Source organism: Nematolebias whitei, chromosome 5 (genome assembly GCF_014905685.2).
Source record: "Nematolebias whitei isolate Nwh7 chromosome 5, NemWhi1, whole genome shotgun sequence".
Lineage (NCBI taxonomy): Eukaryota > Metazoa > Chordata > Actinopteri > Cyprinodontiformes > Rivulidae > Nematolebias > Nematolebias whitei.
In genome coordinates, this window is record NC_056502.1 from 7,234,296 (window position 1) to 7,247,023 (window position 12,728).

The 12,728-nt window shown below is 39.0% G+C and overlaps 1 protein-coding gene across 1 annotated transcript in view; it reads left to right on the forward strand.

Annotated features, from left to right (window-relative positions):
- Window positions 1-7,420: 7,420 nt before the first annotated feature.
- The window catches only part of tnfaip8l2b (tumor necrosis factor, alpha-induced protein 8-like 2b), a 7,187-nt gene continuing 1,879 nt past the window's right edge, over window positions 7,421-12,728 (forward strand). The window contains exons 1-2 of the mRNA XM_037676123.1: window positions 7,421-7,909; window positions 12,224-12,547. Coding sequence (XP_037532051.1) covers window positions 12,230-12,547 — 318 coding nt within the window. The 5' untranslated portion in view covers window positions 7,421-7,909; window positions 12,224-12,229. The remainder of the gene's footprint in view (window positions 7,910-12,223; window positions 12,548-12,728) is intronic.

Below are 12,728 nucleotides of genomic sequence, written 5' to 3' on the forward strand. Positions count from 1 at the left end.
ATGGATGGATGGATGGATGGATGGATGGATGGATGGATGGATGGATGGATGGATGGATGGCGCAGTGTCACCCAAGTGAAATGAAACGGTTTTGACCATTAAATAAATGCATAATATACGCGACGGGTCAGCGGTGACATAATAAATTTGACTTATACGCCAGAAAATATGGTACATATATTGAGTCGGATATGCTTTTAATTTTAATATCATTATTTTTTATGACAAATTCAAACTCATAAAGTGTAAAAAAAAAAACTAATAACAGTTGTTTAAATTTCTAAATGTGCACTTCTTTAAAAACACAGCTGCTCATTTATTCCTGGGTTAAACAATACAGGAAGACAGAAAGAAAAGCTGGCAGCCGCGCAGACACCGTGCTGCCCTCCATGAACAGAGAGCCTGAGAACAAATGCTCTAATGGTTTTGTCGAGGAGAATCAGCAGCAAAAGAATTCCTCCTGTTCAGCACACATCGTGGCCTCGGGATGTCCCCTGACGATTCGGGCGCCGCGCTGCTCATCACTTCCTGCAGCACACGAGAGCAGGCAAGCTGCAGAGCTGTTTAGCTGCTCTGCTGGTTTAAAGAAGTCGTGCTGACAACAAATAAATAAATAACACATTTTATCCAAAACTGTTCAAAAAGAGCAGGTGGGACACTTTGCTGCTGAGACTAAATGTTCTGAGCGTTCCTGGACAAGTTACAAAATAAAAAGAAGTTAACGCCACTGATTCTACAACATTATTTCCTTTGATGTTGAAAATTAATTTTTATTCATAGTTGAAATGATCGTTAGAGCCACGAAGCACCAAAACATCCACTGCTGTGTGAGTTTTTTAGTTCTTTATTTAAAACTTCCCTGTAGCACCAAACAATGTCAAACTGAACAAAGAAAGAAAAATACTTTTTTTTTTTTTTTTACTAAAAATAAATAAATTAAAAAAGCATGAAGACCATCAGAGAAGAGATCAAGTTCCTTTGCCCAAATTAGATTTTTTTTAATATATTTTTTATATATAAAGACCTTTTAGATGAAAGGATAATTAACATTTAGTTCAAGTAATTCTCTCAGAGGGGATGGTATTCTGCACAACAAACGTTTAATTGTATTTTTTCCAAGGAGAATTATTATTTTTTTTGTCTTTATTGAAAACAATACAAAACGTAATATAACAAGGCATACAACAAGAAAATCATGTTCACAGTTAATTCGATTAAAAAAAGAAAACCTAAGCAGAAATTATGAATAGAAATATAATCAACAAAGAAAATGAACAATTTGAGGAAACGGCAAAACAAAAAATGTTAGAGGAGTTTCGAGTCTTAAAATAAGCTATTTATATACTGGTATAAGGATTGGGCTTTTGGAAGGTTCCAGCGTTTAAGCACTTCCTTAAATAAAATTATTTCATTTAAAATAATGTTGAACTTGGGGGTAATTTTCAGGAAACGGCACTTGTGGATAAAAAAATTTAGCCTTAAGGATTCAGTTGTTGTTACCATAATTCAAAACTTCATTTCCTGTTAACAGACCACATTTTATTATAGTAAAATTTAAAGGTGGAATAGAATTATTAGATATAATCCAGTTCTGAAAATCTTTCCAAAAAGCATCAATGAAATCGCAATTAAAAGATGTTCTGCTGTCTCAGTATCTGAGTTACAGAATGCACATGATTTATTTAGCAGAAAGTCATTGCAAGGATAAATTTCATACATACATTTTAAATGAATTTCTTTAGTTTTTTTTTTTGTGGGAGTGGATAAGAAAGGTATTTGGTTTTGACTTTTTTTAGAGGAATTATAATTTTTAAACAAATGTTTTCTTCTCAATGTACAGGGAAAGAGAACTGAGGTCTCAGTACTCCTTATGAATTTATAATCAAAGATGGTTTAGTTGGATTAACATTCGAATATGTAATCATACCTTTAATCATCTGAATTATAGCAGGAGGAATGGACTTTAACGCTCGCTCAAATTTAATTTTAGTAGTTTAATGTGTATTTTTCGATAAAATCATCATGTGATAAAAAGTTGTCATTTTCTTTCATAAAGTGTAGAACGGACCAAAAACCTTTCTCCAACGAATGATAATTATTTGTATTCTTTGTAGAGAATATGTTTTATTTCATCCATGCATGCATCAGGATCTCCTAAAGATGGAAAGATGTTTTTTTTTAAACAACAGTGACGTCTTCACCCTGAGAAACTGCTAAACTAAAAATGTAGCTGCCAAACTGTCACGATCTAACAAACAGGCTGGTTGATTGTTTAAACCAGTCAGTGGTTGATGGTTTAAACCAGTCAGTGGTTGATGGTTTAAACCAGTCAGGTGGTGTGAACAAGATTCAGCTCATTTTGGTGTCAGCTCCTCCAGCTTTCAGGGTTTTAACGGATTCTAAATCTGAAACAAAATTTTGAAACAAAAGTCAAACCTCTGTAACATGTGGTGAGCTCTCTTTAAACTGGGATGCACCACCTAGTAGGTGCATCCCAGTTTAGGATAAACAAACTAGGATACGTTATTCTAGACGTAAAACATATAAACACAGGAGACGGCGCAGAGGTTAGAGAAGGTCGCCGGTTCAACTCACCAGACCAGAGTGGGAAAGGTGAAGCACCCACACCTGTCTCCACCCTCATTTGCCCCACTCTGTGCCCTTGAGCAAGCCCCCCCAGGTGCCCTAGATAGCAGCTCTCTGCTCCACTCAGAGGGCTATGGTAGCTCGGTGGTCAGTGGTTGTGTCAGGAAGGACATCAGGCGTTAAAACAATCGCCAAGTCTTCGTGCGAGTTAGTTCACTGTGGAAACCCCTGAAGAAGGAGCAGCTGGAAATAATGGAAAGCGTAAAACATACAGTAACTGCTGCTAAATAATAGATGCTTCCCACCAACTTCACAGAACATTAATCAGAAATGTTCAAATATTATCATATTATTGAAAAGCATCGCCGAATTGCAAAAAGGACGAGTAAATGACTGCTGTCATTGGGAAGTCCTTTGGATAAAGGACGAAACGTCTCAGCAATAAAAGAAACCGTCCAGATGACCTGACTGAACATTGCTGGATTTTTATCAGATTATCGAGCATGAACTAGGTGACTGCTGTCACTACTTTTTTCAACCACTAGGAGGAGATGCCATCCATCCATTATCTTTACCCTTTTATTCGGGTCAGCGGGGTCACTGAAGTCCATATCCAGCGAGGCGGGGACACCCTGGACAGGTCCCCAGTCCATCACAGGGACACTTAGAGACAAACAAGACAAACAACCATTCACTCTCTCACTCACACCTAGAGATAATTTAGAAATACTACAATATAAACAAAAGCCTAGAGCTTTTCATGTTCTTACTGCACCTGCAGTGAAAAAATGAATGAATGAATGATTTTTAGGTCCATCTTAGAAAGCTGGAATGTTTCATTTGTAATGAAAATCATAGCTACTTTACCATCACTTGTTTGTTTGTTTTTCATTTGCATAATGACATTCAAGCTGCGCGTCACAGTGGTGTAGTTGGTAGAGCTGCCGCCTCTCAGCGAGAAGGTCACCAGTTCAAATCCCGGCCTGGGACCTTTCTGGGTGGAGTTTGCATGTTCTCTCTGTGCATGCGTGGGTTTTCTCCAGGTACTCCGGTTTCCTCCCACAGACCAAAAAAATGCACGTTAGGCTGATTGGTAACTCTAAATTGTCCCCAGGTGTGAGTGGGAGAGTGAATGCTTGTTTGTTTCGTTTGTCTCCATGTGTCCCTGTGATGGACTGGAGACCCATCCTGGGTGTACCCCGCCTCTCGCACAGTGACTTCTGTACATGGGCAACTGTGACCCACAAAGGAAGAAGGTAAAGAGGATGGATGGATGGATGGATGGATGGATGGATGGATGGATGGATGGATGGATGGATGGATGGATGGATGGATGCTATTTAAATCAAGAACTGTTTTAGTAAAAATGATCTGAGGCAACATTTAAAAAGATGTTTCAATCAAAGCGTAACCAAATGTGCTAAAACTTCACAAAACTTCTTTATTCTTAAATATTGAGTTTTATAAATATTTTCAATTTGGTTCCTAAAACAAATAACTACATGTTGCCATAACAGGGGTAAACAATAAAATAAATAAATAATAATAAATAAGTTATGAATATTGTTTTGTTTGTTTTTTCTCACTTGACTTTAACTTAACAGCATCAATCCTTATATGGACAAAAAAACGTATTTTTCCAAATACCTACTGCTAATAAAAGCTAAAGCGGACTATCGAAGGAGTACTGGTGGGCTTTAAGGACAACCAAAAGTTCATTGCTTTGTTTTTTTATGGTTTGGTGAAACTAAAATGTGACAAATACAGAGATTTTTGGTTGTCATACTATTATTTGCTTTTAAATAACACATTTAAATATGTTTTTTGAAGAAAAGTATGTGGGTAGACCCCTACAAGTGCTATATTTTTATTCAAGCTAAAACTTTTCTTTTACATATTTATCACCTGATTTGAGTCACACGTTTGAAAAGAAGCACTACTCTTACTATATAAAAAAAAAATAATAATAATCTGTCAAATATCCATTAAGACTTCTGACTTTAGTTAGTTTTGTTGAAGAATAAAAACTAGTGCAAAAAAAATATGTCTTGATGTCATCCATGTTTTCATATCATCCATCCTTTTTCTTTACCTCGTTGTTGTTGAAGGTCACAAACAGCTGGTCCCGATCTCAAGCAGTCAGTGGGTGAAAGGCGGACACCCTGGACAGGTCTCCAGTCCATCACAGGGACACAGAGACAAAAACAACAGACTACCATTCACACTCTCACCTAATGACGATTTAGAGTAGCCAGTTACAGAGTGTGTGAGGAAACCAAAGTTCCTGGGGAAAATATAAAAAAAACACTCATGCACGTGGACAATATGCCAACTCTCCACAGAAAGACCCCAGCCAGGAGTGGAATCTGTGACGTTCTCTCTGCAAGGCAACAGTACAAACCAGCTGTGCCACTTTTTTTTTTAAACAGACATGTAATATAAACTGTTTGGCAAGTAATGATACCAGAAACCTCCCCAAAGTCTAAAGGGCTAGAAGTCTAATGCTGAGGTCTTACTTGGGTTCTCTACAACTCAAAAAGGTTGCAGATGAGGGGGAACGGTTTGAAAGGTATGATCCAGCTGCGTTTGTTCATCTTGATTTGTTCTCACAACCGGTTTTCAAACGCAGAGTGAAACCACTCAAACGTGCAGAAAGAACCATACTCCATCCGGTTCCAGATCCAAATCTTCAAGTGCACTTCTCTGACCTCCGTGGTTATGGAGTTTATTATTCGTCTTAGTCATCTCGTAATCACACACTGCCGTTGTGTGAGTAACTATGTGTGCGAGTGAGGATGGTCATTCGATGATTCTCGAGACCTTTTAATGAAAGATAAGTGGCAAAACTTAAGACCCTCCTATTATCTTTTAACCAAAGAAGTTGTGTACGTAGGCTGCGAAACAGTGGTGAGGTGAAGCAAGTAAGAGTTCGTTGTGTAACTCCTTCACACGCTCAAACACATGCACTGCCAAGTGTGTTCAGCTGAATTCTCCCCACCGATGTTTCCTTGTGAGATGTCATTATACGATAAAGAGGAAGCCATCAGGAAACCGCTTAAGCACTACTTCCTGTCTGTTGCTATGGTGACTACCTCATTTTGCAGTTGCAGATTTCCCCACAACTTTTACTCAAGTTAATTTCTTACAGACAGACTGAGGGGGAGGCCAAACAAAGAAGCAGGTGTGCTGGGGTCTCCGAGACACGCTGGTGGGCTGACTCCTGTCCAGACACTCCTCTCTGGTCGGAGAGCGCCTTTTAAACCCGACAACTGACAACAATTAACATTTAAGTGCTCAATAGATGTGTCTTTCTATGAATGGCCCGAGCTTCAGCAACCAGTCCTCCAACACATCTAGCTGTCATTCAGACGGAGTATATAAATAAACATAAGTGCAGAAGCAGGGGACACTTCCTGATTTCACTGGGATTGTTGAATTAGCAGCTTTAGGTTCGCAGACATGTTTGCAGCTAAAGCCCTATTCGCACGAGATTAGTTTTACCTAGGGACTATATGTAATAAATAAATTACTCCAACGTCTGCTTTTTATGTGGCGCATTCGCACGGGATAACCAAAGACTGAGATTTAGCTAAAATTTACAGACATCTTCCGGATATGACGTTAACGCGTTGCGTTGTCACAACTGGGCCGGTCCATAATAATGTGCTTAATGTGCAGGCTGGGCCGGTCTCAGACTTTGATGTGGTTTTACGAATTAACAAAACTAAAGAATGCACAATATAAAATTGTGTTAATCTACTTGTTGAGGAGGAGGCAGGTCCGACCGGCCGGTTTAAATAAGAGGTAAAAAAAAAAAAAAAAAAGGACAGTTTAAGCTCAGATGGACAACTGTCACCGGTCGTGCGCGTGAGCATCCACGCGTCCGCTGACCCGCCGGTTGAAATGGACTTGCAACCTGTCCAGGGTGTCCCCCGCTTCTCGCACAGTGATGGCTGGACATGGGCACCAGCGACTTCCGCTACCCAAAAAGGAAGAAACAGGTAAATTGGATGGATGGATGGATGGATGGATGGATGGATGGATGGATGGATGGATGGATGGATGGGATGATCAGGCGTGCGTCTCCACACCTGCCGTCATCTGCGGTGAAGGAAGTAGCAGCATAAAAGCTGCTACGAAGCGAGCAGCGCGTTCATTTAAAATAGCCTTGTTCTATATTTTTCCAAATGATTTTGCTTAAACAAAAACAAACAAACAAAAAAACTCATTACTATCGTATCCCGCCCATTTCTGTCCAAATCACAGAGATGCCTATTCGCATTGGATTAGTATTATCACAGGACCTCGGAGTTCAGCAAAACATAGTAGGTAATTCGCAGGGGGATTTTTACTTTACAAATTACTGACATGGCCGATTCGCATGGGATTAACAACACAGACAATCTCCGTAATTATTACAAATAGCATGTGGTCCTTAGGTAAAACTAATCCCATGTGAATAGGGCTTAAGACTGCTTCATTTGGTATTGTAAGTAACAGACGTTCAGATAAAAATGACGGTGCAAAACAGAACTTCATTTATGGCATACCACACCTCAAGTATAAAACTTTATAGAATACACAGATAAATGTTTGTGAACAAACTGTTATTAGTTATGTTTGGAATGTTTTCTTTTCACCAAATTTAAATAATTTTACAAAGCTAATTGAGTAGACATTGAGCTTTTATGTGTCCGTAAGAGACACTCGTGGCCACTCATTGTTTTGGTCCTGCCTTGGATAAGAGGCACATGGGGAGGGACGCAGTACTGATGAGAGCTGCATTCCTGCATAGGTGTGCACACAATAAGGGGTTAAGCCGCTCCCCTTTCAACTGGCTGCATTGCAGGATTATTGCCAAATTCTTCCTGAGGTTTTCACTTGTCAGAACAAGCAGAGGTGCAACGTCAGCAGCATTTACAGTGAAGAGGAGACAGTCGGATCCAGTAGTGAGTGATAAAGTTTGGTGTGAGCGCAGAGAGAGAAATACAAGTTTTTGGAGAATTTGAATTTCAAAGGAAAACAAGAAATAGTGTAGTGAGAAAAAGAGAGGGAGAAAGAGAGACTGTGACACGCTGAGGGGTGTGTCATAACAATTTAGTTCCTCAAGGAAGTAAAACTCACCATTATCTTAAGACAGGGTGGCGAGCACTGACAGAAGCGCTGCAAGACGGCTGTTCTCTCAGGTCTTTCTGTTCTTCTCTTGGTGAAGATGAAAGCATTTTGGTAAACTGACCAGCCTGCGTTGCCAACGTGTTACAAAGGGCAGAGGGAGATAAACATCTGACACACAAGGAGGGAGGAGGAAACAGCAAACACTCAGGTAAGACACTTCTGGGTTCGCTTACTAGAGTTAAAAACTGCAGTCAGAAATGTGTTTCTTATTATTACCGGGTATTGTTGTGCAATTCAAGATTGTTGCGTCTGGAACATAGCAGAGACAGAGCGAGTCAAAAAGATGACTGGAAACTGAGCCTCTCCACTTCCCCATCTTGAGCATGAGTTGAGTGATGTGCGCGCTCAGAGTCGTGCTGCAACAAGTACAGTGACAGGCACATATGGAGAGCTCACATTTTTTGTTTGCACAGGCAGAGAGTTGCATAAAAAAATCTCAAAGGCAGTTGGACTTTACCTCCTTCTCTGCCATACTTTGATGTGTTGCAGGTCAAGACAGTAAACTGTTGCAATGTCAATTCCAATACGAGTAGAAACGAGGGACAAAGTCAGTTTAACAGCTGTTTCGCTTCCTTTTTAATGCAGATGTGTGGCAAGCTGAACAACGGCAACTTGAAAAGTTGTGCAATGTTGGAAGAAAAACTGCAACACGCTCTCAAGAAAGGGTTTGAAAATGCTTACTGGAATGTTACTTTTGAGGACGTTTCATTTAAGCGAGTCATTTGTCATGATTGTTATAAAAAAAACAGATTTTACACTGGACAAGGACGTATGAGCAAGTTACAAAAGTGAACAAGAAATCTACAGCCTTTTCAACGGAAGTGACGTTTCGTTCTGGTACAGGTTGCCGAGTAAGAACAGATACATATAATATCTTTATTGTTTCCGTTTCATCTTGAATTGTTGGTAATAAAAGAAGTTTCCTTCTTTTGAGGAGATGCCATTCTTTCAATCGTTCAACCTTTATTTAGACAGGTTAATTATCAGATACTTTCTAAAAATAGGCTGCTAGATTTAAAAAAAAAAAAAAATCTGATTCAATGACATAACGTGCACTTTTCTGGAAGGCTTTTATTGTTTGATCTGATCAAACACAGTGAGCCATTAAGGGACCTTCTTTATGAGCAGCAGTCTGGCCTATCCAAGGCTTTGTGATAAAACACAAGTAACATGCCTCTTTTTGCTCTAATGACTGTCAAAGCATATTTTCATTGACAATGAAATGACACTTTCTAATTCTTCTGACGTTTTTTATATTTTTATCATGAGCACAAATCAGCAGTAATGTCAAAAGCATCATTCAAGTACAAGACTTTTCTTTTGTTTACCTCACAAAAGCCTGCAAAAGCATCTAGAAATGAATTTTACCTAACAATGCACACAAGTTCATACATGCACGCAGACACTGCAGCTCAAAGGTCTGAGGAATGCTAAATATTTACCTGCGCTGCCTGCCTCCATCACTCCACCATTCAGGACCCCTTTTAACTGCAGGCCTGCGACAAACAGCCTGGCTGTTAAAGCGCCTCTCGAGCACTTTAAAATCCTCTCCGTGTGTCATCGTCTCAACTTCTTTGTTGTTTTCCCTGCAAAATCACACGTGCACGTGCTCATCAATTTCAGCAGGCATTTGGGAGGAAAACAAACACTTGAACGTGTAATGCGGTCTCTCCCTGGTGCATGTCATCAACAAACTGATAAATACTCAAAGGCCCTCTTCTATCCAATTGTACCAACAAATTGCTGCTCAACACGAAGCGGCTAAATGATGTCCATTACAGAAAAGTGGTTCTACGGCAGTAGTCTGTTATACTACTGAAATGTTTCAAAACTCGGCGTTGTCGCCCTGATACAGAAGTGAGCAGCATCCTGCTGTGGGAGTTTCACTGTGTGGAAAACTGGCTGATGACTGCACACGTTCCTCAATCCCCCCCCCCCCCCCCCAAGTCTTTAGCAAATAAACAAGATTGAAACGTGAACGTGGAATAGCTATCACACTGCTCCACTTCCATTATCACTGTCGAAGGAAATTAATCTAATGAATGGTTTTTGTTTTTTTTTCACCACAGGAAACCCAAAGATTTTGGAACACAATCATTAAAATGTGACATGCGTCCGTAATTAATGGTTCGGCAAGTCAAATGTCACTTGCTAAAATCCTAATAGTGATGGTATTATTATGCTTTCGTGATGCGTTACAAGAAGTGTGGACAATCTGCATATCATGTGCAATAAACGGGCTTTTATTATGAATGGAAAAACCCTTCATATATTACAAGATGGTGGAGGCATTAACCCATTTTACTGACTATGCATGACTAGAGCAAGATATTATCATTTCTTCCATAATGCGATCTAAAAAGCACAAACATGGACAAGAGAGGTACATTAAACAACTGTCAGGAACTCATTTGGCCATCAGCTTAAGGATAACAAGCTGCTGCTAAGAGTCTCTAACGTTTGACTCAAAGTGGACTCAGTAATGAAGGTACCCACTCGGTACACGGTGCACACGTTTTGTTCTTGTGCTAGCACTGATGCAACGTAGAAACAGCACGCATGGACCTGTCTCAACTATGCAGCTTACGAGCTACTACATGAAACTTGTCCACACAGGCAAGAAGAAATAATGAAAGATGTTAAAAGACGCACATCTACACTCAAACACATGTATGAGCAAAAAAAGGCTAAATAAGAGCACTGTGGCTCATACGTTAAAGATAGTATTTATGTGTTGATTCCATTTGACTCAGCACACAGAGTCAAATTAATCTAAACTTTTTCACAGATTTGAGCAATTTCAGTTTTTAGAACTGAATCAAACCCAAACATTTGCATATTTTGCTACAAAACTTACTCCTTATATCTACCAGTAGTCAAAAGGATATTGTTTCTGCAAGGTGCTCTTGTGTATTACATAGGAATAAATCTTATTTTTAGCCAACTCTATGTAAAAAGAATATCAGATAAATAAAGAGATCCTTGGAGTATATAACTCTAAATTGTATTGCTTCGTTGTTCAAAAATAAATATATAGTTTACACCTAGATTCATTTTTTTCAAACTATATTGGTAAAGATGAACAGCTGATGCTTTTAGTTGGGTCACTGTGCGCTGCGGGTGCACCTACGACCTCCCAGGGGCAGGGTGGGGGTCCTCTGTGATGGATGCTAGGCGAGGTTAAAATCTCAGTGGAGACGTACAAAGCCTCTGTGCCATGGCTGTTCTCCCTTTTGGCATCATTTGCGTTTGCCAGACACAAAAACAAACAAAGACACGGTGCAAAAGCAGAGTTTTAAAGTTGGATTATATATGATTAATGTTTATTTCACACATTTTACTTTTATGAACAATATGTCAACTTGAATTATTAGTTATGGAGACACTTGAGGTAAATGATGAGGAAGTGTCACAAACTAAGGTAGTAAATCAGTATTGGTTGCAAAATATACACATTAAAAACTGCTGGTTACTATAACTCAGGTACGGTTGGATCATAAGTTGGGTTTGTTAAACCTAATGTGTCAAAATGTTTGCTCCACTGGATTACAGATGAAATGTGCCATTTTTTTTACAGTTCACCATTTTAGGCCAGAAGTTGACGAAGTTACCCTGACGGGACCTCAGCTTTAGAGTGTATAAAGATAAGACAGTAGAAATAACTTGTCTTTAAACTGGCTGGGTTTGTTAATAACTTTAGTTTGCACTAGATAGTGAGTTTGTTTCCCTAAAATAACACTGGTGCTAACTAGCTGACGCTAATAGAGGTTAACGCCAGCTAACGAGCAACAACCCAAGTTAAAAGTATCTAATTGCAGTTTTTTGAAGTGTACTTTTAACTTTAAAGGTGGTACATTTCAACAAATTAGTCATTTCAACCCCATTATTGGGTAAAAAAAACGTAATTCCCCCCAGTTATGACTGAACCTTGCCTGGTCCAAATTTAACCCAGGGCTGGGTTACCACTTGGGCTGTTTTTAAACCCAGCAGTTTTTAGTGTGCAGATAAAAATGTGAACAAATTCACCTTCTTCAAGTTTTCAGCAGTAGAAGTTAAACCAAACCACAAACAGGTGTGAAATAAGCTGTTTTTTAAAGTCTATTTGCAAACATTCCCTTTTTAAGACGTACATTTAGCACATTATTTTTTACTCCTGTAATATGGATACATAATATGCAATCATTTTATTCTTAAGTTTCTGTAGTCTGGCAACAAGTTGGAATAATGAGATCTTTTTCAAGCAAAGACAAATTCAAACGTGTGTGAAGTTGTTCAAATTGTTCTCCATTTGCAGAGAACTGGAAACAGCCGAGCCGCAGCGTTTGCCAGTTCGTCTCCCACTAAAGCTCATTTCTTAGATTAACAAGCCGTTAAAAATGTCTTATAGTAGTAAAATAAATATTGAAGTATTAATAAGAATGTGAATAAAATGTAATACACGTTTTCGTCTCTTAATAATCAGGCAACCATGGATGTCTTCAGCTCCAAGGACATGGCCTTGAAGGCCCAAAAGAAGATCCTCAGCAGCATGGCCAACAGAAGCTCTGTGCAAATGTTCATAGACGACACCACCAGTGAGATTATGGATGAACTGTACCGGGTCTCCAAGGAGTACACAGGAAATAAAGCTGTGGCTCAGAAAGTCATCAAAAACCTGATCAAGATTGCAGTCAAGATCGGCGTGTTGTACAGAAACAACCGCTTCACTGAAGAGGAACTGAAAATAGCTCAAGACTTTAAGAAAAAGCTTCATCAAGGGGCGATGACGGCCATTAGCTTCCATGAGGTACACCCCTACATTTCACTTCATTAAGAAATCTATGAAGTGTTCACCCAGTCAATGTTTTATGCTTTTATTGCTGTCATAAATCAACTATAGTGAAAATAAACTGGCCCTTTTGACAAAAAAAAAATATATACATATATATATATATATATATATATATATATATATATATATATATATA